The following is a 26,349-nucleotide window of genomic DNA, read 5'->3' as shown; positions in this document are numbered from 1 at the left end:
ATCCAGAGCCTTGAGGAACTCCGGGCGTATCTCATCCACCCCCGGGGCCCTGCCACCAAGGAGTTTTTTGACCACCTCGGTGACCTCAGTCCCAGAGATGGGGGAGCCCACCTCTGAGTCCCCAGGCTCTGCTTCCTCATTGGAAGGCATGTTAATGGGATTGAGGAGGTCTTCGAAGTACTCCCCCCCACCGACCCACAACGTCCCGAGTCGAGGTCAGCAGCGCACCATCCCCACCATATACAGTGTTGACACTGCACTGCTTCCCCTTCCTGAGACGCCGGATGGTGGACCAGAATCTCCTCGAAGCCGTCCGAAAGTCGTTCTCCATGGCCTCCCCAAACTCCTCCCACGCCCGAGTTTTTGCCTCAGCAACCACCAAAGCCGCATTCCGCTTGGCCTGCCGGTACCTATCAGCTGCCTCCAGGGTCCCACAGGACAAAAGGGTCCTGTAGGACTCCTTCTTCAGCTTGACGGCATCCTTCACCGCCGGTGTCCACCAACGGGTTCGGGGATTGCCGCCACGACAGGCACCGACCACCTTACGGCCACAGCTCCAGTCAGCTGCCTCAAAAATAGAGGCACGGAACATGGCCCATTCGGACTCAATGTCCCCCACCTCCCTCGGGATGTGGTCGAAGTTCTGCCGGAGGTGGGAGTTGAAGCTACTTCTGACAGGGGGCTCTGCCAGACGTTCCCAGCAGACCCTCACAACACGTTTAGGCCTACCACGCCTGACCGGCATCCTCCCCCACCATCGCAGCCAACTCACCACCAGGTGGTGATCAGTTGACAGCTCCGCCCCTCTCTTCACCCGAGTGTCCAAGACATGTGGCCGCAAGTCCGACGACACGACCACAAAGTCGATCATCGAACTGAGGCCTAGGGTGTCCTGGTGCCAAGTGCACATATGAACACCCCTATGCTTGAACATGGTGTTCGTTATGGACAATCTGTGCGTCCAATAACAAAACACCGCTCGGGTTCAGATCAGGGGGGCCATTCCTCCCAATCACGCCCTTCCAGGTCTCACTGTCATTGCCCACGTGAGCATTGAAGTCTCCCAGCAGAACGAGGGAGTCCCCAGAAGGTATGCCCTCTAGCACCCCCTCCAGGACTCCAAAAAGGGTGGGTACTCCGAACTGCTGTTCGGTGCATACGCGCAAACAACAGTTAGGACCCGTCCCCCCACCCGAAGGCGAAGGGAGGCTACCCTCTCGTCCACCGGGGTAAACCTCAATGTACAGGCTCCAAGTTGGGGGGCAATAAGTATACCCACACCTGCTCGGCGCCTCTCACCGGGGGCAGCTCCAGAGTGGTAGAGAGTCCAGCCCCTCTCAAGGAGGGAGATTGGTTCCAGAGTCCAAGCTGTGCGTCGAGGTGAGTCCGACTATATCTAGCTGGAACCTCTGAACTTCACGCACTAGCTCAGGCTCCTTCCCCCTTCAGAGAGGTGACATTCCACGTCCAAGAGCCAGTTTCTGTAGCCGAGGATCAGACCGCCAAGGTCCCCGCCTTCGGCCACCACCCAACTCACACTGCACCCGACCTCCTTGGCCCCTCCCATAGGTGGTGAGCCCATGGTAAGTGGAGTTAAGGTGATCAACCAATTGATTATAATTAATTATTTCTAATATTTTAGCCAGAAATGTCAATTGGGAATTTGGGTGAAAATTGGGTAAAACTCCAGGATCTAATTCTGCCTTTTTTTTTTTTAGAGAGGGGCGCACCGCAGCATGTTTAAAAAATGAGGGCACAACCCCCTCACTAATAGAACCGTTGATAATGGCTAGTGGACGGCACGGTGGCACAGTGGTTAGCGCTGCTGCCTCGCAGTTAGGAGACCGGGTTTGCTTCCCGGGTCCTCCCTACGTGGAGTTTGCATGTTCTCCCCGTGTCTGCGTGGGTTTTCCTCCCACAGTCCAAAGACATGCAGGTTAGGTGGATTGGAGATTCTAAATTGGCCTTAGTGTGTGCTTGGTGTGTTTGTGTGTGTCCTGCGGTGGGTTGGCACCCTGCCCGGGATTGGTTCCTGCCTTGTGCCCTGTGTTGGCTGGGATTGGCTCCAGCAGACCCCCGTGACCCTGTGTTCGGATTCAGCTGGTTGAAAAATGGATGGATGGATGGATGGATGGATAATGGCTAGTAAAGGTGAACCCAAAACATCACAGGCTTCCACTAAAAGGCGTGGTGGTACAACATCAAGAGGACTGAGAGCTGGTTTCAGGGTCTCCATAGTACTTTTTAACTGTGAAACTGAGACAAGATCAAAAGATTCCAAGACAATGCCATGATTAACAGTTGGAAGCTCATAGCCAGTTTGAACAATGCCACAGCGGATAGTATCAATGTTACTGACAATGAATGAAAGAAACTGCTCACATGAAAGAACAGTACTATTTAATCCCATCATAGAATGAGGGTGAATGGCTGCATTAATTGAATTAAATAAGATCCTAGGATTCTTAGAATGACGGGATACTAAATCAGCAAAGAAATCATGTTTAGCTTTCTTAACTGCAACCTGGAAGTTGAATAGAGAAGTCCTAGAAATCTGTTTAGAATCTCTCTATGTGTATCTCTTTAGGAGATTAACAGCCGATCTTCAAACGATGGAAACAACTTGTTATTCATGAGATGACACTTCACCCTGCCACACCACCTGCACTTCGGAAAGAGCTCACCCACCTGATGCTCGGCAGGCTCGGGCCCGGCCAGTACTGGGATGGGAGACCACTGAGAAAAAAGCTGGGGTTGTTGCTGGAAGATGTATTGGTGAGGCTAGCAGGGGGCACTTACCCTGTGGTTTTAATAGGGACCCCAATGCCCCAGTGTGGTGACGGGGAGACTGTGCTATAAAAATGGTGCCATCCTTTGGATAAGACATAAAATTGAGGTCCTGACTCTCTGGGCATTCTTTGTAAAGAGTAGGGTGTATCCCAATGTCCAGGCTAAATCGCCCACCCTGGCCTGGTCATTCTGGCCTCCTAATCACCCCCTTGTCTCTGATTGGCTAACTGCCTCCCACCCCTTCACCACCTAACTGCTCATGTGTGGTCAGGGTACTGGTGCCAAAATGGCCGCCATCACATCATCCAGGTGGATGCTGCACATTAGCAGTGGGTTGAAGTGGCTCCCCACCATGGGTGTCATTGTTGGGGGGAAAAAGAGTAATGATTACTCTGAGCCCAGTTTTTCCTTGAAGCCTGGAAGGAAAAGGACGTGTGACAGACACGGATCAAGAAGAAGGGGCTCACAGAGACTGCTTATGCTTTGGGCCTGGAGTTCTGTGCTACACCCCTGCTGTCCCACCTTGAAAAGGGCTGTACAAATGTAATGAATTATGAATACATTTTAAACTTATTCAGGCCAACACACAACCCCACTTTAATACACTCTGTTACGTTTCAGCCAGAGGGTCTCTAGTGCTTTGAACTCCAAGTTCATAACACGCTGTGATAAGAGAGAGCATTGGACTGAGGTTCCGGCCAGGACCGAGGGGCGTTCTTGTTCCCAGACGGGACTATAAGGTAGGTAGATTAGGACAGACAGCCATCCACGACAGTACAGTCCCCTGATATGCTGCATGGCAGTGCACCTGGGCCAGTGCGCCCATGCTTACTCCTGCAGGGCATGCTGGGAACTGTAGTCCCATACGACAACCCAACTGGGTGCCACAAGGTGGATCTGTTGGGAAGGATTATCTTTTTTTTTTGAGGGGCTTTCACCTGACCCCAGAGGTACAACCATAATGTCATACTGCTCTGGGTCCGGCATAAAAAAAAAGGTCAGAGGTGGCAGGTAGTGGATGGAGTGACAATGAACAGAGTCGTGCTGATCTGTGTAAATTGTGTTGTGCTGTGTAAAGTGAAGGCACTTTTGTTAAATCAATTCATTTAATTTGAACCAGTGACTGTCTGTGCATAGCCGAGTCTGGGGTCACGACCCCTAGTGGTCACAACACTCAACTCTGAGATTTCCTTTAATACACCATTGGCTTAAAACAGACGTGTCCAGGTGGGCTTTAGCAGATCTTCACCTCCCTCAACTTTCCACCAGGCCATCACACCAAAGACACGTCTTCAGGTCAACTCCTCCCATCTCGGCTTTATCACCACGAAGAGGATGGAGCAGACATACAGCGTCAGGGGTGGCTTTGAAAAATGTAACACAGCATTTCTTGTGCTCAACGTCTTCCTCGTACCCCGTCTTCCTTTCTGAATTTGTTTTTGGTTTCTGACAACCTACAAGGGCAGAACAATTTCTCAACTTCTCCTTACTCAGAAACAGCTGGTGCTGCCCTGACTGACAAATCCTCAAACTGCAAGAGGGAACAAACCAAAGCAACTCCAGTGGTGTGCACTTTACAGGTGAGCTGTGGCCATCAAAGTCCCCTCAGTGAATCTGAAAGTTTAAAGCGATATGTGCTCCTCATCGGTTAATAGGGTCCACAAGGCAAGCCTGAGCAGCCCACAAGCAAGGCAGCAGCATCAGACGCAAAGACAATTTCACACAATCTGTAGGAGAAAAGGAAAAGCACTGAGGAGGAATGGAGGGAATTATTAGGGACAAGATGGAAGGGACAGGAGTGTTAGTGGACAGTCAGCATGGGGTCAGACAAGGAGGAGGTCGTGTTTTACTAACACGGTGGGATTCAATGAGGAAGCAACAAAAGGATACGATCAAAGTGGAGCAGATGATGTTATTGATCTGGACTGTCAGAAAGCATTTGATAAGGTGCCACATGAGAGGTGGGCATCAAACTAAAAGAAGTGGGAGTTCAGGGTGTGGTGTGTAGATGGGTGCAAAATTGGCTCAGACACAGGAAGGGTGATGATGTGAGGAACCTCATCAGAATTGGGTGAGGTTAAGAGTGGTGACTAGCAGGGGGCAGTGCCGGGACTGCTGCTATTTGTAACATACTGTACAGAAATGATTTGGATCGGAATATAAAGAACACGCTGGGTAAGTCTGCAGATGATACCAAGATAGGAGGACTGGCAGATCATTGAGAATCCAACATCATAGAGGGACTTGGACAGCACACAGCCTTAGGCAGAATTTCTGACAAATGAAATTTAAAGTCAATAAAGTATTACATGTAGGAAATAAAAATGTGAGGTCTGATTACACAATAGGAGGTCTGAAAATGAAAAACGCACCGTATGCGTAGGACTTAGGAGTTGCAGTGGACTATCAGACAGTCAGTTTTCAGAGGTCATTAAGAAGGTTAACAGACTGTCAGGTTATATAGCGCCTTGATGTGTGGAGTACAAGTCCCAGGAGGTTCTGCTCAAGCTTTATAACACACTGGTGAGGCCTCATCTGGAGTCCTGGGTGCAGTTTATGACTCTATAAAGATACAGCAGCACTGCAGAAAGTTCAGAGAGGAGTGATCCTCAAAACCACTCTGGATGGGGTTGAATGAACCATTTGCCAGCCACTGCCCTGGTCTAAACTAAACTTAGTGCCACATTGGGATGCAGGACAGTGACACACAGTGGAGTTCTCATCCTCGGTTTGCTCCGCAGCTCTCCGTTGCTTCTGTGTGTTCGTGTAAAAGATCAAAAGAGCTGAGCCTTCACAGAGATGAAGAGGAGACCTGACTGAAGTGTTTAAAATGAGGAAGGGAATTAGTGCAGTGGATCAGACGGTGACTTTAAAATTAGTTCAATGGGGACACAGCTGGAAACGTGTTAAGGGTGAATTTCACACAACAAACATTAGGAAGTGATTCTTCTCACAAAGGACCAGAGACAAGTGGAAGTAGTTTGGTGGACAGGTGGACTTTAGGGGCCTTCAAAACTCAACTTGATGTCATTTTAGGAGAATGAAGTGGACAGGACTGGTCGGCTGTTCTCGTCCAGAGTGTTTGAATGTTCTTGCTTGTGTTCTGCTCATTTACATACTGATGTCTATCATATGCGTGGTCTTTGTCTGCTTGCCCAGGTGTTACCTTACGTGATTTATTGGAGTATTAAACAAGCAGGAATGTTGGGCTGAGTGGCCTGCTCTTGTCTAAATCTTTCTAATGTTCTAATGTTCTAAAGTGAGAAGACAACACAAATCAGACAAACCGCCAGGCTGGACTCTACAAAGACGTTTTAATCCTTGAGTCTACGGGCAGAGCAATCACTTACCATCATGGGGAAAACAATGGCTGCCGGCGAGGCCTTGATGATCCACAACAGCACCAGGCAAGTGAGCTGGATGACGGTGAAAAGGTGAACCTTGCGCAGTGGGACGTGCCGCAGGTAGATGAAGTCGGGCTGGTGCTTCGCGGGCATCCCAAACAGTTTGAGTCGATCGAAAAACTGCAAGAGAAGAGCCGAGAAGAGACAGAAATGAAAAAGGCTTGTAAACAAGAGTTTGGGGCATTGCCTTAAAAGTAACACGTCAGCTTCACGCAACAGGTAACGTAACGCAATACTTGTTTAATTAAAGTAAAAATATCCGCATTACTTAAAAAGTAACAAAGTGTTAATTTTCTTTTTTAACGCTATAAAGAACTTTCTCTGCCTTCTGAGCTTTGCTGCTTTTGCTTGTATGTTGTAAACACGGCAAGGCTCAGAATGCTGCCTTGGACATATTCGCAATATTTTACTTAAAAGAAGGAGCACTAAAAAGCGCAAAATGAAATGAATCGCCGGCCGTACATCGTCACTGTGACCTGCAGTGGGGTTGTAATGAATGCTGCAATATTCTGTTTATTTCTTTGTGGATCTCATACTCTGCGGTGGGCTGGCGCCCTGCCCAGGGTTTATTTCCTGCCTTGTGCCCTGTGTTGGCCGGGATTGGCTCCAGCAGACCCCCGTGACCCTGTAGTTAGGATATAGCGGGTTGGATAATGGATGGATGGATGGATGGATGGATCTCATACTTTTTATGTTGAACAAGAACAACCCCCTGGACCTGAAAACTTGGATCAGACAGATGGCAGCTATAGTGGCGAGGCTCTGAGGAGAAGCTGGGATTCGCAATAAGAGAAAGAGAGAGAGAGAGAGAGAGAGATCGGCCAGTGTCACCAGGGAAGTGAAGTCACAGTGGGCAGGCTCTGTGTGGCAGACTGTCAGAGGTTTCAGAGTCGGGTTGGCAGTTCCCACCAGCAGTGGGTCCACAGCCATTCAATGGGCGATATGCACTGTGGATGGGTGGAGTGTAGCGGTGACGCTGTGCAGAGAAGATGACGTCACCAGAGAGAGAAGCACCACTCACGGTGGTCAGAGATGGGCAGTGCGTGGCCGATGGATGGACCTCTCCGTTTCACTCATACCACATGCTTCTCAGTTCCTATCAGGCAGTTCACCACAGCACTTTCAAATATTGGTTGGTTGGTTGGTTGTTTGGGAACATCCGCTGATTGCAGCGTGTTGATGCACCCACCACCCGCATTGAGATCCGAGTGCAGCTGGGCAGCGGGTGACACCTCAGCACCACACTGTGAGGTGTTTGACGGTGGCTGGAGTGCCAATCCTGCCACCAACACCCAAGTAATTCCCTGCAAGTTGGAGGATCTGCTTACGGGGCTCTTTGAAATGTATGACCACAAAAGTGACCACAGTCAACACTGGTGACACACCGACAGTTGGGGTGTCACATCCACATTTCCAGAGTCGCCAGGATCCTCGACAACTTACAAAAGTATAATATCATTTGTAACAGACGGCTGGGATGCCCCGAGAATGGAAGGATGGGGGAAGGCAACCACTTTGGGACTACTACTTCCCCCAAGACGTTAGATGACAGCTTCCCTGCAGTGTAGTGGTGCCCCGGTTTCCCGCAGGGCACCATGGCACGTGTAGTTTAATACCACTGCCCTGCTGGGTACCGTGGGTGCTGCCAGGGGACGCTGCAAGAGAACCTGGGGAGTCATGTCTCACCCATAGCTTGGAAGTACTACCAAAACACAGGGACAAGAGCCTAGAAGTAGTTCTCTGTCTTACCCACAAACACTTCCGGGTCGGACCATAAATAAAGGACTGCTGTGAACCCTGCAAGCAAGCCAGAGTCGGGAGGAGGTAGACAACGCTTGCTGGGAGGTGCGGAGAAGAGAATCCTTGGGTACCGCTGGTCTGACTTTGTGTTGCTCATGGAGTTCCTGCATTGAGAGGGAGCGTCAGTTATGGCACTACAGCCATATGGCGCCATTACCCGAGGGTGATCCGGCTCACAGGACCCTCATTGTTGGACCAGGCCAAGGGGATGCCCACATAACACCAGGCTGTGGCAGATAGATGGGTGGGACTGGACTGTGTGTTTGCTTGTCAACTGGGGTCCTGAGGTGTTTTATTGAGTGGTGGGTGCGGCAATGCGCTGTACCAGTGCAGGTTCCCCGACCTGATAATCACTACAAGTGGCTTATTTCATACTGTGGCGGGCCACTGCAGTGCCCATGGATTATCGCGTGTTTGCTCGCCGTCGCTGCGCTAGACTTTGGTCGGCGTGTCATTTAAATCGACACAGACGCTGCTAATTTATCTGACAGAATGGCAGCTCATGTTATGAGAGACTCATCTCTCAGCAATGTAAAAGAAAATCATATTTCCTACTTTCAGCATAAGAAGGCGTAATTATTTTTTCTTGCACACACCAAAATATTGGCACGAGGATTCAATAACAAATTCTGGCCATTGAGATGTGCAATTTGTCATACAAGAGAAGAAGAAGCAACTCCCTGTTTGTACCGGTGTGTGACGGTCAGTCATTATCTAACCCACTTAGTCCTGAGAGTAGCAAATAACCAAAAAGAAAAACAAAATGGCTGCCAGACCATCATACCTGGATTCCTTTCAGTGATGAAGCTCCCATGTAAAGAAAGACACCGTACAGGACTGGCATCGGGATGAACTGAGGAAGAGAATGAGGGAAGACCATTATGACGTGCTCAGCTGTCTGGAACAGTTCATATCAGCCACATTTGATAAATTGTGAAGAAAGAAGACTTTTGACAAACTTTCATGAAAGAGGCAAGCCAAAGAGCAAATTGGCACTGTGCAGAAGCAACAGGGCCATAAACTGTGCATAACCTTAGACCCACCCTTGATGCCTGACCAGCCAGCCCCCCCCCCCCCATAGCTCAACAACGCCCTCACCCAACCCCCACCCACTGAGCCCTTCCATTTTCTAACCCTAACCTTACAGCCAATCCTTGAACCCTGACCAGCCATCACCCCATACCTCAACAAACCCCCACAATGCTGCCCTCCTCCATTCTCCTAATCCTAGACCCACCCTTGAAGCCTGACCAGTCAGCCCCCACCCCCCATAGCTCAACAGCCCTCACACCAAACCCCATCCACCCCTTGCCTGAGCCCCTCCATTCTCGTAACCTTATACCAAAGCCTTGAACCCTGACCAGCCAGCACCCCATACATCAACAAGGGGGCTACCCTCCTCCATTCTCCTAACCCAAATCCCTAGACCCACTTACCCTCCACCTGGAATCCTAGTTTGTGTGTGATGAAAAGTGGGCATTCGGCGTGTGTGACGGTGGTCAGGGGTGCTGTCATGTTTCTCCCACGGCTGGGGTTCAATGTCGTGTTTCCTAACTTTTCCGGTGCCATTCACATATGTTCATGTCACTTTTGCTTAATATTTGCTGTGTTGCCAATGCCTGTGTTAAGTTCCTAGCATTTTGTGGGTGGTACCCAAACGACAGGACCACCTGCCCTATAAAAATGGAGGGTCTCCCACAGTTCCTGGCAGTTCATCTTGGAGTGGGTGAGTCACTGCGTTTTTGCTGAGCTCTGTTTTTGACCTTCACCATTGGATCGTGTGATGGCACTTTCTCTGCTTTTGGAATTGCCTTCAGTTGGCACTGCATGCCCATTGTGCTCTTCAGAGCATTTATGTTATAAACAAACCCTTTTCATTTGTATAAGTTATCAGTACATCGCCCTCTAGTGGCCATTTTTGAAAGTGCTTTATGGAACTGTTGGGCAAGGGGTGCTAAACTCCAGTCCTGGAGGGCTGCTACAGGTTTTCATTCTAACCCTTTTCTTAATCAGTGAGCAGTTTTCATGGCTAATTAACTTCTTTTCCCCTTCATTTTAATAGCCCTGTTTTTAAGGATTCAGTCCTCTGAATTGATTCGTTTCTTCATTACATGGCAGCCAAACAGACATGAGATGTGAAACGAGACAACAGATGACCAGCTAAATTGTGATTTCAAACTCCAGCCAATTTCACTCCAACCAATCTCTTAATGAGAAGCTGATTCTTGCTGCTAATTAACCCCGTTGGCTCATTGCTGCTCTCATTCTGCTACAGCAGACATTTCCAAAACTGTTGATTTTTCCGCTTTTCCTAAGAACCTCATCAAAATGTTTGGGTGACCCCAACTGAAACCTTCACCTTTCTTTATTTTCAGATAGTGTGTGATGGGCACAGGTGAGCTGGTCATGTGGCAGCTTGTTTTGTGTCTCATTATTGTTTGGCTGCTCTTTAAGGAAAAAGAAACAATTCAGGGGTCTGAGTCACGTTAATTAAAACTAAAGCAAAAGAAGCTAATTAGCAGCAAAAGCTGGTCACTAATGAAGAAGATGGTTAGAATGAAAACCTGCAGCCACTGGAGGACTGGAGTTTGAGACCACTGATCTGTGCAATGTTTTAAACCAGGGGTGTCGAACTATGAGCCTGGTGGGCCGCAGTGGCTGCAAGTTTTCATTCTAATCCTTTTCTTAATCAGTGAGCAGTTGTCACTGCCAATTAACTTCTTTTCCCTTCATTTTAATAGCCCTGTCTTTAAGGATTCAGTCCTCTGAATTGATTCGTTCCTTTATTAAATGGCAACCAATCAGAAATGAGATGTTAAACGAGCCGACAGGATGACCAGCTAAATTGGGATTTCAAACTCCAACCAGTTTCACTCCAACCAGTCTTTTGATAAGAAGCTGATTCTTGCTGCTAATTAACCCCGTTGGCTCATTGATGCTCTCATTCTGACACAGCAGACATTTCCAAAACGGTTGATTTTTCTGTTTTTTCTAAGAACCTCATCAAAATGTTTGGGTGACCCCAACTGAGACCTTCACCTTTCTTTATTTTCAGATATTGTGTGATGGGCACAGGTGAGCTGGTCACATGGCACCTTGTTTTGTGTCTCATTATTGTTTGGCTGCTCATTAAGGAAAAAGAAACAATTCAGGGGTCTGAGTCACGTTAATTAAAACTAAAGCAAAAGAAGCTAATTAGCAGCAAAAACTGGTTACTAATGAAGAAGATGGTTAGAATGAAAACCTGCAGCCACTGGAGTACTGGGGTTTGAGACCACTGATCTATGCAATGTTTTATGTGCCTTAGGACCCCAAGCACATAATGGGTACAAGGTGGTGCGGCTTCTGTTTGCCATATCTACACGTATGACGTAAATGGTTTTTAATTCCAAACATGTGTGGGCGTATCAAGGTTTCATCTTCATTTAAAGATCTACAGATCTATTTAGGTGATATAAAATAATCAACATCATGCCACAGTTACATGTTGTAGTCCATTGCATCACTGAAATAAACATAAATGCACATTTACGGCTACCTCATACCCCTCAGAATAGAATCAGGAGCAAATGATTAGAACTTCACTAGAGAGGACCTCATCTGAACCTGCCCTCGGACTCCAACCTCAGACAGTAAGTTGGGTTTGCTCTTGGATGCTGAAGTGTGTCTTGATCTAAAGGGCTTGCTGAGGCCTTCACAGAGAAGGTTCTAGATGTCTAGGAGTCTGAAAAGATCTCTGAACAAACTGAAATCAATCATTCCACTGGCTGGGAGAACATCTACAAGTGGAGAGGATTTCAAACAACGGCCCACTTGTCCACTCCAGGCTGCCCCAGTATGTTCAGCCCGGGAGCAGAACACCAGATTGCTGAAAGACGTCAGTAAGAAGTCCAGAATTTCATTAGGGGTACTGACTGGTAACTTCTGCCCACCATTCATGTTAAAGTCAACCATTATAAAGAGAATCAGATTAGAAGCAAGAAGGTGGTCCTGATAGGCGCCATGATGGTACACAGTAAGAGGCTGCTCAAATGAGGCCAAAGGGAGAGGTATGGTGCCAGCAGGAAAGAGAAAGAACGTCAGGGCAAGAACACTAGACAGGGACTTCAGAAAGAATGTGCGACAGACTGATGGGGCAAAGATAAGAGTTAATCTGACCAGAGTACCAGAAAGAACAAAGAGAACATCTGAGCACAAGAACCTCATGCCAGCTCTACAGTCAGGGCCAAAAGGTCGGAGCATGACCCAAGTGTTGGTTTTCACAAAGTTTGCTGCTTCAGCGTTTTTAGATCTTTTTGTCAGATGTTTGTATGGGATACTGAAGGAGAATGACAAGCAGTTCAGAAGTTTAAAGGCTTTGATTGACAATGAGATATTTGCAGTGTTAATAAGTTGATATGTTTAATATGTTACTGTGCTCTGTACAAAAAAATATTTTATAAATCTGTTTCTACTCACATGCACCGCTAACACAAGGCCAGATTTAGCACACAGGGGCTCATCATTTAGAACTGCTAGGCGAGTACAAAAATGGGCCTTGTACTATTTCTTTGTGACACAGTCAGCATGACATTGGATCTGCTTTTGCGTTGTTTGGAATGCCATGATTCACCTAAGTTGGGGGGGGGCCTGCACATGGAGAAAGAGTATAAAGCCTTGGAATATTGCCTGGCACACCTTTGAAGCCCACAGACAGATGGGAGATAACGTCATCCGATCCTGAAAATCCTTCCAGCGCAGCGACAAAAATGGCAGACTGTATACACTGAGCACCCACTTTGGTAATAGTCTTGTCATGGCTTCCTTCGTCTGTTATGCCGTGTAAACCATCATTAACTCTCTCAGGGCTGATGTCGACTTTTGTCAAAAGGAGGGGTTGACGTTGGTAATCAACTGAAAACGTTACATTTTAGTTGGACTCTCTTTGCTAGGAGGAAAGTTACCCTCATTGGTTTGGCTGAGATTCCTTGCACTTGCGTGAGCAGCAAGGAGGAAACAATGCGTAAAGCAAAATATTCCATGGACAACGTCTTGCATATTATCGCTGAATTGGACTCTGACTTGTTGGACTCCAATTTTGATAAGTAATCAAAAATGAATATGATGTACCAGTATCAGCTGATCAGTTCCCCAGTGGATGGCGGTGCTGAAGAGGTTCATGTACTTGATATGCCTATGGCAACATTGGCATAGGAGGACCACCACTTGCAATGACAAGATGTGCAAACCAGATTGTGCTGCACTGCGACAAACTGGCGATCACAGCACACAGCAACAGACATTTTCTGTTGATTTCTGCTTTTCAGAAAACTGTGTTTTTTTGGGGAAAAAAATATTCAGCCCTCAAGGAGTTAAAGAAAGCAAACTTATTTCTTACCGCCGTATCACTAAGGGAGTGGCATTTCCCTTTTAACATTATATCTATATAGTTTCAAGTTACTTAAGACGCCGCAATTAAAAAAGAACTTATTCCAACAAGGGAGCTAGCGCCCCCTGCTGGAAAACAGCAGTGCTGGCCCTTCTTTCTTTTTCAAGGCCTCTGCAATTCGCCCTGGCAGGCTGCCAATCAACTTCTGGGCCCAATCCTGACTGATGGCAAACTTAGGAAGCAAACAAAAAATGAATGTGCATCCTGTACTTGAAGTCTACTACACTCCGTAGTTGACAGGACTATCAATCAGCCTAGTGGACGGGGTTAAATTGTAGTCATTTAAGGGATCACCGTTAGCAACTGGGTGTAGCCAATCAGGTTCAAAGTCTTCTGATTAGGTAATGAATTCCTTTTCTGACTAGTGGCCTAATCAATGAAGGGTACAAATGTAGTGCAGAGGACACTTATTTCTTTGCAACACTTGCTAATACGACAAGCTGTTGTCTCTTGCAAGATTTAGATAACGATTGACGCTTTCTCCTGCCTGTGTTTAATTGCCTAAATCAGATAGATAGATAGATAGATAGATAGATAGATAGATAGATAGATAGATAGATAGATAGATAGATACTTTATTAATCCCAAGGGGAAATTCACATATTCCAGCAGCAGCATACTGATACAAAAAACAATATTTAATTAAAGAGTAATAAAAATGTAGGTAAAAACAGACATTAACTTTGAATAATGTTAACGTTTACCCCCCCGGATGGAACTGAAGAGTCGCAGAGTTTGGGGGAGGAACGATCTCCTCAGTCTGTCAGTGGAGCAGGATGGTGACAGCAGTCTGTCGCATTCCATTCGGGGGGTCTCTTCTTCTTCTTCTTTCGGCTGCTCCCATTAGAGGTCACCACAGCAGATCATCTTCTTCCTTATCTTCCTGTCCTCATCATCTTGCTCTGTCACCCCCATCACCTGCACGTCCTCTCTCACCACATCCATAAAACTTCTCTTAGGCCTTCCTCTTCTCCTCTTCCCTGGCAGCTCTATCCTTAGCACCCTTCTCCCAGTATACTCAGCATCTCTCCTCTGCACATGTCCAAACCAATGCACTCTCGCCTCTCTGATTGTGTCTGTCTGTTTCAAATTGTTTTCTTCCACATGTCCCAGGAACATCAAGCTGCTAAGAGATGGTGGTCTTCTAGCCTTTACTTTTGACATGCTGGTCTGTCATTTTCTTTTGGATCTCCTCAGATGACTCTCTCCTTTGCTGTCTCACCATTTCTTCCATTTCAATCGACTGAATGACTGATTGCACGATTGGTGACATGTGTGTGATACAAATTCAAGAAAACAGCCAGTTTGACAAATCACTCCAATCCAATAATTTAGGACCTTCTCTAGGGGTCCCAACAAACGTGTGCAAGTCATTTCAAAAGATCTTTCTAGAAGAAGCAACACTTGATCTCTTGTCACCCTTGGTTTGCTTTACTCGATGAAATGTCAAAGGCATGCGAGTCCACAGGGGACGATGGCTTTTCATTTCGTCACTTGTCAGCACTTTTTCAATGAGCTCTAAGGGGAGCAACACATCTGTCCACATCTGTAGGTTCCACAGAACCAGAATAAGACAGGACCCCCATGTTACCCACGGTGGAGGACTAATTATTATTTAGAGAGGCCTGAGAGGGCAGCTGCAACCTCGATATTTGTCTCCCTTTCTGGGACTGTCTCCCCCCCCCCCCCATATTCCCATTCCGTGTATTATGACGTTTTTTAATAAATGACCCCTTTCAGATATTTTTGGCTTTATTGCACTTGATTCTTGTTTTCAAGGGCCGCTCAAGCACACTGTTCGTGACATCAGAATCATAACGCACCCCATGTGAGCAGAGGTGTACAAAGTTTACTGCACCATACTTCAAATTTTATTTCAGCTGGAAAACGTGAAATTCCAAGAAGAGCAGCAGCAGCCGATGGTTCTGAACTAGTCGGCCCACCTCTGCCAAGTGCTGAGAAATCTCCCATACCGGGCAATCTGAATTCAAAAGATCCTCCTTACCTGAAGGATGCTGGTCATGAAGACGGAGCAGCCCATAAGCAGAAAGATCATCAGGCCCGTCACCCGTTGTTCCCGGATTCCCAGAAACTTGGGCTGTTCGCCTGGCGCAGAGCACTCCGACTCAAGCTTCAGGCTGTTGACGTGAGTGATGGACAAGACGGTGGCCGCCACAAACCATGGCAGGCCCATAATGGAGCACACCCCTAGCATGATGCCCACCACCAGCAGGTCCAGGTGGTAGCCACATCCCTTCTGCAGAAAACAAGAACAAGATGAGGAGACTTTTAGTTTGGGTGGGCCGCTGGTTTCAGTGCACAGGTTGTCGAGGGGCTCTGAACAGACAAAGTGGAGCCACAGTGGGCTGTGACAAGCCACCATCAAAGCCTGCCCTCTTCTAGTCTGCCGTGAAGCTAGCGGCCGCCCCACTTACCACGAGCTTGTGCTCCTTCCGGTTGATGATGACAGCAGTGATCTGCTGGTCCATGAAGATAAGGATGGTGCAGAGGAGAGCCGGGATGATAGCCGCCAGCACCGTCCACCAAGGATTCGGTCCTATGGGGTTTATGATCCAGTCGCGGTCATCTCGTGTGGGCTGACGGCAAAGGAGAGACAGCAGCAATGAGAGGCAGGGATTAAACAATAGAATAAAATAAAATAAATATCTGGTGGATTCATAATGCCAAAGAATGTACAAAAATGAAAACAAGTTCAAAATTCCATAAATGACACACCCAGCTGAGGCTCCCATTCAAGACTGCGGCAGGTTTTTTTGTCCGTTATGCCAGAGGTTTACTTCCTCCGATGAGGCTGACCCTGTGCTCTGACCCCCCCATCCTAAAGGTCATGCAAAAAGACAAAATTCCCCTCGGGTATTAATATAGTATATGAAATCAAAAACAAACAAAAATGAATGAATGCACGATGAATGAATTCTGAGGTGTGGAGAAACATCTGATCTGCTCAAGTTACAGAAAAGACCTCCAAACTCACTGGATGGCACTTCACCCTACAAGATAAGGAGCCTCACAGACTGCTGAGGCCTACAGGAACTTATCAAAGCTACAAAAATGGAACATTCTGGAATGGCCAAGCCAGTCACCCGATCTCAATCCAACTGAGCAGGCCTTCCATATGCTGAAGAGAAAACTTAAGGGGACAAGACCCCCGAAACAAGCAGGAGCTGAAGATGGCTACCATGAGAGGCTTGGCAGAGAAGACCCTCAGCACCTGCTGATGTCGGTGAATCCCACACTTCAAGCAGCCATTGCATGTGAGGGACATGTGACAACATCCTAAATATGACAACGGCTTTAATAGACCTGCCACTGCTGTGTCCCAGAGATTATGGCGCCCTGAAATGGGGGGACCGTGTACACAAAGTGTGACCGAAAATGTCTGCATATCCCCCTTTAATGAAAGTTGCCAATGTGTTACAAAGTCTGAAGTGTTTGATTTGTGATTTTAAACTATGGAGTGGAGCGGGGGGATCAAGAAGAATTGTGTCTTTGTCCCAAACATTTTAGAGGGAACTGGAAGTGTATATAGGGTGTGGCAAAGGCGCTATATAAGCATCGACCCGACACAGACTGACAACGGAGGCACATAAAAATGAAACAAAAGATTTATTTTTCTTCGGCCGTGGGGCACGTCTCCAAAAACACACACAAAAGAAAAACACCGCAAGATCACTCCTCCTTCTCCTCCACTCCTCCCAGGCAGCTTTGTCCCCTTCTCCCGACTCTGGTGCCTTGAGTAGTGGAGGCAGGCTGCTTTTACAGCCCACCCGGAAGGGTGTGGCTGTGTTCCCGCCCACATGGGCTCAGGAAGCTGTGCAGCTCCCCCTGGAGGTGGCCATGGAGCCCAAAAGGGTTGAGCTCTGGTGGCCCCGATGCAACCCAGGGGGGCTGCCACCAAGGGTTCCAGGGGATGTAGTGTACATCCCATGGCTGCTTTCCCTGGGTCCAGTGTCAAAGGGGCATCCCGGCCGTCCGCCACAAGGGGCAAGAGTAGAATTGTTCATATGGAAAAGGACATGCAGGTTATGACTGCTGCACACTTTAAGACAACAAATAATACAATAATGACAAAATAAATAATAATACAAGAATAAACTCTGTGTTTCATGAACTCACAACTGTAATCCTACTTCTGCCCACCCCTGTATATATATTGTGCACATGGGAAGCAGCTAAATGGACCAAATGAAGGTAATCCCATGCCAGGCCAGGGGGTGGCAGGGTACACTAAGCCAGATAGGGGAAATTGTGCCTGGTTCAGCCCCGATGATGTCACTTCCGGTCCCAAGAATGATGTCACGCCAGGGGGAGCTCTGGGCATCAATGACATCACTTCCACCTGCCTACCTTAAATACAAGACAACGTCCCTGTAACCTCAGTTCTGTTTTGGACTCGACTCTGTGCACATCTGTGCAACATTTTTGCCTTTTTTGCAGCCAGGCTTGAAGTATATGGGTGGCTGCCCCATACCTTTACTTTGTGTGTCAAGACTCTTCGCTGTCACAATATATACAGTGGTGTGAAAAACTATTTGCCCCCTTCCTGATTTCTTATTCTTTTGCATGTTTGTCACACAAAATGTTTCTGATCATCAAACACATTTAACCATTAGTCAAATATAACACAAGTAAACACAAAATGCAGTTTTTAAATGATGGTGTTTATTATTTAGGGAGAAAAAAAATCCAAACCTACATGGCCCTGTGTGAAAAAGTAATTGCCCCCTTGTTAAAAAATAACCTAACTGTGGTGTATCACACCTGAGTTCAATTTCCGTAGCCACCCCCAGGCCTGATTACTGCCACACCTGTTTCAATCCAGAAATCACTTAAATAGGAGCTGCCTGACACAGAGAAGTAGACCAAAAGCACCTCAAAAGCTAGACATCATGCCAAGATCCAAAGAAATTCAGGAACAAATGAGAACAGAAGTAATTGAGATCTATCAGTCTGGTAAAGGTTATAAAGCCATTTCTAAAGCTTTGGGACTCCAGCGAACCACCGTGAGAGCCATTATCCACAAATGGCAAAAACATGGAACAGTGGTGAACCTTCCCAGGAGTGGCCGGCCGACCAAAATTACCCCAAGAGCGCAGAGACGACTCATCCGAGAGGTCACAAAAGACCCCAGGACAACGTCTAAAGAACTGCAGGCCTCACTTGCCTCAATTAAGGTCAGTGTTCACGACTCCACCATAAGAAAGAGACTGGGCAAAAACGGCCTGCATGGCAGATTTCCAAGACGCAAACCACTGTTAAGCAAAAAGAACATTAGGGCTCGTCTCAATTTTGCTAAGAAACATCTCAATGATTGCCAAGACTTTTGGGAAAATACCTTGTGGACTGATGAGTCAAAAGTTGAACTTTTTGGAAGGCAAATGTCCCGTTACATCTGGCGTAAAAGGAACACAGCATTTCAGAAAAAGAACATCATACCAACAGTAAAATATGGTGGTGGTAGTGTGATGGTCTGGGGTTGTTTTGCTGCTTCAGGACCTGGAAGGCTTGCTGTGATAGATGGAACCATGAATTCTACTGTCTACCAAAAAATCCTGAAGGAGAATGTCCGGCCATCTGTTCGTCAACTCAAGCTGAAGCGATCTTGGGTGCTGCAACAGGACAATGACCCAAAACACACCAGCAAATCCACCTCTGAATGGCTGAAGAAAAACAAAATGAAGACTTTGGAGTGGCCTAGTCAAAGTCCTGACCTGAATCCAATTGAGATGCTATGGCATGACCTTAAAAAGGCGGTTCATGCTAGAAAACCCTCAAATAAAGCTGAATTACAACAATTTTGCAAAGATGAGTGGGCCAAAATTCCTCCAGAGCGCTGTAAAAGACTCATTGCAAGTTATCGCAAATGCTTGATTGCAGTTATTGCTGCTAAGGGTGGCCCAACCAGTTATTAGGTTCAGGGGGCAATTACTTTTTCACACAGGGCCATGCAGGTTTGGATTTTTTTTTCTCCCTAAATAATAAAAACCACCATTTACAAACTGCATTTTGTGTTTACTTGTGTTATATTTGACTAATGGTTAAATGTGTTTGATGATCAGAAACATTTTGTGTGACAAACATGCAAAAGAATAAGAAATCAGGAAGGGGCAAATAGTTTTTCACACCACTGTATATATATATATATGTATATATATATATATATATATATAAACTGCTCAAAAAAATGAAAGGACCACTTTGAAAACCCATCTGATCTCAATGCTGGCTCTCTCTACTGCTATGGACTGATATGGTGATGTGTGAGGAATGAAAGGATGGAAATGAAAATGATCAACTGACAGAGGGACACCCCGAAAATCAAAAGGGGGAAAAAATGATGGGGCAGGCAGGCAAGCGAGTCCATTTGGCTGAAATGTCATTGCAGCAACTCCAAATCGTACTCAGTAGTTTATATGCCCCCCCCCCCCCCCCCCCCCCACGCCTGACAACGTCCTAATGAGACGACAGATAGTGTCCTGGGGGATCTCCTCCCAGATCTGGACCAGGGCATCACTGAGCTCCTGGACAGGCTGAAGAGTTGGATGGACTGAAATATAATGTCCCACCCAGAGATGTTCTATTGGATTGAGTAAGCGGGAGGGTGGGGGGGTATGAAGGGTGGGGTGGGGCAGTCAATGGGTTCAATTCCTTCATCCTCTCACCACATGAGCCTGGGCATTGTCATGCATCAGGAGAAACCAGCATAGAGTCTGACAATGGGTCCAAGGATTTCATCCTGATACTTAATGGCAGTCAAGGTGCCCCCTGTTGTCTAACCTGTAGAGGTCTGTGTGTCCCTCCATGGATATGCCTCCCCAGATATACCATCACTGACCCACCACCAAACTGGTCATGCTGAACGATGTCACAGGCAGCATAACGTTCACCACAGCTTTTCCAGACCCTTTCATGTCTGTCACTTGTGCTCAGGGTGAACCTGCTCTCATCTGTGAAAAGCACAGGGCGCCAGTGGTGGACCTGCCAATTCTGGTATTCTATGGCAAATGCCAATTGAGCTCTACGGTGCCCACTAGAGGACATCAGGCCCTCAGGCCACCCTCATGAAGTCTGTTTCTGATTGTTTGGTCAGAGACATTCACACCAGTGGCCTGCCTGCTGGAGGTCATTTTGTAGGCTCTGCCAGTGCTCATCTTGTTCCTCGTTGTCCAAAGGAGCAGATACCGGTGGGTCCTGCTGAGGTGGGTCAGATCTACGAGTTTTTTTGCAGGCTCTGGTAATTCTAGTGTTAACTGACCAGATCAATAGCCAGATGTTTAACCTACTTGATGCTATACTCTCATTCAAAAGTCAGTCAGTCAGTCATTTTCCAACCCACTATATACTAACTACAGGGTCACGGGGGTCTGCTGGAGCCAATCCCAGCCAACACAGGGCACAAAGCAGAAACAAATCCCGGGCAGGGCGCCAGCCCACCGCAGTGATTAAAAAGTGTCCTTTCATTTTTTTTGAGCAGTGTATATATTTATATGAAAACACGCACACACATAGATGTATTTATATATTTATTGTTAGTTTCTTACTTTTGTCTTTAGTTGTCAAGGATTGGATTTCGTTTACTGCTATTTAATAATATAAATTTTATTTATATAGCGCCTTTCCCAAGCTCAAGGCATAAGTTCTCTACTGATGATGCACAGCTGGACCTGCCGTTCTCTCCTGAGGACAACATAGTGTCCTCTCGAGTCACTGCATGTCTTACTGGTATTTCAGGCTGGATGAAGGACCACCATCATCATCATCATCATCTGATGCTCCCACTATACACCCAGAGTCACGGTGCACTCACACACTACTCATGCAGCTCTAGGCAGGGTGGTCACATTTTCAAACCAGACATCCCGCTTTCTATGTCATTACACCGGTGGTGTGCACATGTGACGAGATTTTGGTGTGTGCAAGCACGAGAAACGAAGAAATCATGACATGAGCGTCTTTTGTTTGAGTGTTTTGTTACAAATGCATTAAAGAGCACGTAACCATACAGAAATATTGCTGTGCTGGGGGGCTAGTGGCCTGATACCTATGAAGCAAATAAAAGATCATAAAATAAAATAAGAAACTGGCACATTTTAAGTATTAGATTGCTGTGGATGACAAGTATGAGGTGTACCTTGGGAAGGGCGCGTCCAGCCCCCCATAGGACTCATTTCCTGAACACATGTCTTCACCATGACTTGTATGAATGAAGCTCATCCATCACATTGAATGGCCACAGGATTTCAGACACGCACTTTTAGTGACGAAGATGTCAACACAGTTGACGTACCACTAGCCCAACTAGAGCTCTCATTGGCTCTACTGCCCGCTAATCCACTGGCACCTGAACAGCTGACTGTTATGGTGGTCCAATGTGACGACGGGCCCGAAAAAGGTTAATAAAAAAAAAAAATCACAGGCTTCCTTGCTCTTCCTCAGTTGACAGTGTTCACACTTCCTGTTATAAGGCATCTCAGAGCGGCTTCACCCGTCCTCCCAGTGCCGGCCTTCTTCATACGGTCACGACACCCCGCCATACACTTGTTTGAGTGGTCTTGTGGATGCCAATCAGTCAGCATTTCCTAACCATTTCAAGTTAAGATCGGACGTTCCTGGCATTTGATTGCTCAACACGTCTCATATACGCAGGGTCACATACACAGGGTCACATACACATATATGCAGTGTCACATATGCAGTGACACATACACAGTGTCACATATGCAGTGTCATATACACAGTGTCACATACACAGGGTCATAAATGCAGTGTCACATACACAGGGTCATATATACAGTGTCACATACACATACTGTATACGCAGTGTCACATATGCAGTGTCACATACGCAGTATCATTTACACAGTGTCACAAATGCAGTATCCCATACACAGTGTCACAAATGCAGTGTCACGTATGCGGGTCACACAGTGTTACATACGCAGTGTCATATATGCTAGTCATATATGTAGTGTCACATATACAGGGTCACATATGCAGTCTCATTTACACAGTGTCAAATATGCAGTGTCATATACACAGTGTCACAAATGCAGTGTCACATACCGTATGCAGGCTCACAAACACAGGGTCACATATGCTAGTCATATATGTAGTGTCACATACGCAGTGTTGTATACACAGTGTCACATATTCAGTGTCACATACACAGTGTCACGTATGCAGGGTCACATACGCAGTGTCATATATGCTAGTCATATATGTAGTGTCACATATGCAGGGTCACATATGCAGTGTCACATACACAATGTCATAGTTCGCCGAGTCGCTCGCCCACAGAACACAATGCAAGCGGATTTTAAATCTGAGCTCATTCCTGTGAGTTGGGGGTGTTTTGTTGGTGAAATGTCAGATGTTTGCTCTCATGACGTGTGAATTTTGGAATTTGCTTTAATATTTTCCACGACCTTTTGAAATTTCAAGGACTTTTCAGTACGTTCATGTTTTTCAGGACCCGTTCACACCCTGATAAAACCAACCCAGGCCTCCATGTGGCTCAAGTGATGCTCTCCTCACTTACGATCTTCGTCCCCAACACACGTTTCACTCACAAAGCCGCCGACTCTCTTGTCATGTCTGAGCAGCACTAGTGACTCATGGGAAACAAGAAGTGGACACCCACCTTGAAGACACTTGGCACCAGGAGCTTCTGTGAGGGGATTCCTAAGAAGTAGTCAATGATGACCATCAAGAGGATGGTGAGGAAGACTGCAAAGTCACTCACCATTGACCTAACCTGGACAAAGAGAGAGTAGCAGAGGAATTAACACACCATCTTGATTAGATAAACCAAAAGAAAAAAACACAAGAAACGTTGAACACTTCATCTGTGTCGACACGGTGGTCCCCTCAGTAACAGTGTGCTGCCTTCTAAAGAACAAGTCCTGGATTGCCAAGGAGCTGAAGAGTCTCGTGAATGAGAAGAACATTCAAATCTGGTGACAAAGAGGCAGCAACGGGTGCTGAAGGAGCACATGAGTGAAGGTAAGGAAGCTTACAAAGCTAAGAGAGACAAGAAACTCACCCAGAATAACAAACTATGCCTGCAATGGCCAGGGCAGAATTACTGGACTTAGGCAATCAAAGACTCGGGTGTTAGACGGAGACGTGGGTAAGTCCAACACCCAGGAAAATGTTTGTTAATAGATTTATCCTTCATTCTCCACCACCAGTCCTTCAACCCCACTTCTACCACATCTCCCACCACTTCAGCTGGCACGGACAGTGATGAGACCACCTCTGACCTCCAGTATGGGCTGTCCATCCATAACTAACGGCCAAGTGAGGAGACAGTTAATGAGCCTGCACACACTGAAACGTCGAGGGACCTGATGGTGTCAGTCCCCGAGTTCTTAGGGCCTGTGTTGACCAACTCTCTGGTGTCCATTGTTACCTGTTGGTCCACCTCTAAGGCTGCAGAAAGTGCCACTGCTATTGTTCCTGTTCCAAACAAGGCAGGCACCTCTTCACCTAATGACTACAGACCAGTGGCACCTACTGGTCCTGGACCATAGAAGTCCTCTTGAGGCAGACCACTTGGATCCACTCTGGAGTGCCCATTGGACAAAGATCAATGCCATCCAGCCATCTCTGTTAAGGGGTCAGCTCAGAGATAAGCCGGTGGATGAGCCAATGATGTCCTGGATAATGGACTATCTGTTAGGCAGACCATCATGTGTGAGACACAAGGACTGTGTGAGCAACACTGGAGCAGCACAAGGAGCAGACCTGTCTGTGTAACTCTTCACTCTGTACACCTCAGACTAGAAATAAATACAACAGCTGGTCATGTCAGTTGCAGAAATTCTCAGATGATTCTGCACTTATGGAGGGCAATGATAAGAGAGATGAGACAAAGGAGGGATCTGAAACATCAGCAAAACCAAGGAACTGCTTAGTGACTTTCACCGCACCAAAGAGCCTCCATGTCCTGTTAAGTGTTCAAGGAGCTAATGTGGAGGTGCTGTGTCTCAATCAACAAGCTGACTAAAAGGGCAGGATCAGTTATGGGACACACTCTGGAGCCCCTGGAGGTCATAGCAGAGCAGAGAATGAAAATAAAACAGCTCCATTATGAACAATGCAGCACATCCACTTTCTGACACACTGAGGACTTTCAGGTAACGAATTGTTCATCAAAAGTGTCAAGAAACGGGACGGGGCTCCTTTATACCAATGTCAATACACCAGTATAGCGCCTCACTGGGACTGGGGCTGCCAAGTCAGACATTATCTTTGTTTTGAGCCTTTCTGGTGTTTATCTGAGGGGGAGGTCTGTCCTAGTGGTGACAGATGAAGTGCTTGATGTCTATCAATCACATTTTGTATTATATAGTGACTTTCACTCATATCTATCTATCTATCTATCTATCTATCTATCTATCTATCTATCTATCTATCTATCTATCTATTCCTGCCTACTATACTAACATTAAATTCTATTTATCTATTATATAGTGCCTTACACTTCTATCTATCTATCTATCTATCTATCATATAGTGCCTTACACTTCTATTATCTATCTATCTAATCCTGCCTACTTTACTAACAATTAAATTCTATCATATTGTGCCTTTCATATCTATCTATCTATCTATCTATCTATCTATCTATCTATCTATCTATCTATCTATCTATCTATCTATCTATCTATCATGTAGTGCCTTACACTTCTATCTATCAATCTATTATATAGTGCCTTACACTTCTATTATCTATCTAATCCTGCCTACTTTACTAACAATTAAATTCTATCATATAGTGCCTTTCATATCTATCTATCCATTATATAGTGCCTTACACTTCTATCTATCTATTTATATATCTATCTATCTACGTACCTATCTACCTATCTATCTATCATATAGTGCCTTTCTCATCTATCTATCATATAGTGTCTTTCATATCTATCTATCTATACAATACAGTACCATTGATTTTTGTATAGCCCAAAATCACACAAGAAGTGCCACAATGGGCTTTAACAGGCCCTGCCTCTTGACAGACCCCCAGCCTTGACTCTCTAAGAAGACAAGGAAAAACTCCCAAAAAAACCCTTGTGGGGAAAAAATGGAAGAAACCTTAGGAAAGGCAGTTCAAAGAGAGACCCCTTTCCAGGTAGGTTGGGCGTGCAGTGGATGTTAAAATCTATCTAATCCTGCCTACTATAATAACATTAAATTCTATCTATCTATTATATAGTGCCTTTCACTCATATCTATCTATCTATTATATAGTACCTTTCACTCATATCTATCTATCTATTATATAGTGCCTTTCACTAATATCTATCTATCTATCTATTATATAGTACCTTTCACTCATATCTATCTATTATATAGTGCCTTTCACTCATATCTATCTATCTATTATATAGTACCTTTCACTCATATCTATCTATCTATCTATCTATTATATAGTGCCTTTCACTAATATCTATCTATTATATAGTACCTTTCACTCATATATATCTATCTATCTATTGTATAGTGCCTTTCACTAATATCTATCTATCTATTATATAGTACCTTTCACTCATATCTATCTATCTATTATATAGTACCTTTCACTCATATCTGTCTATTATATAGTACCTTTCACTCGTATCTATCTATCTATTATATAGTGCCTTTCACTAATATCTATCTATCTATTATATAGTACCTTTCACTCATATCTATCTATCTATTATATAGTACCTTTCACTCATATCTGTCTATTATATAGTGCCTTTCACTCATATCTATCTATCTATCTATCTATTATATAGTACCTTTCACTCATATCTATCTATCTATTATATAGTGCCTTTCACTCATATCTATCTATTTATTATATAGTACCTTTCACTCATATCTATCTATCTATTATATAGTACCTTTCACTCA

The 26,349-nt window shown here is 45.8% G+C and overlaps 1 protein-coding gene across 1 annotated transcript in view; it reads right to left on the bottom strand.

Moving 5' to 3' along the window:
• Nucleotides 1-26,349, bottom strand: part of LOC114649163 (electroneutral sodium bicarbonate exchanger 1-like) — a 236,867-nt gene that overhangs the window by 16,673 nt on the left and 193,845 nt on the right. Inside the window, exons 17-21 of the mRNA XM_051925027.1 lie at nt 23,084-23,197; nt 15,858-16,019; nt 15,428-15,679; nt 8,779-8,847; nt 6,141-6,314 (exon numbers count right to left, since the gene is read on the bottom strand). Of these exons, the coding sequence (XP_051780987.1) occupies nt 6,141-6,314; nt 8,779-8,847; nt 15,428-15,679; nt 15,858-16,019; nt 23,084-23,197 (771 nt within the window). The remainder of the gene's footprint in view (nt 1-6,140; nt 6,315-8,778; nt 8,848-15,427; nt 15,680-15,857; nt 16,020-23,083; nt 23,198-26,349) is intronic.

This window comes from Erpetoichthys calabaricus, chromosome 3 (assembly GCF_900747795.2).
Source record: "Erpetoichthys calabaricus chromosome 3, fErpCal1.3, whole genome shotgun sequence".
NCBI classification, from domain to species: domain Eukaryota; kingdom Metazoa; phylum Chordata; class Cladistia; order Polypteriformes; family Polypteridae; genus Erpetoichthys; species Erpetoichthys calabaricus.
This window is presented reverse-complemented; position numbering and strand designations above follow the sequence as displayed.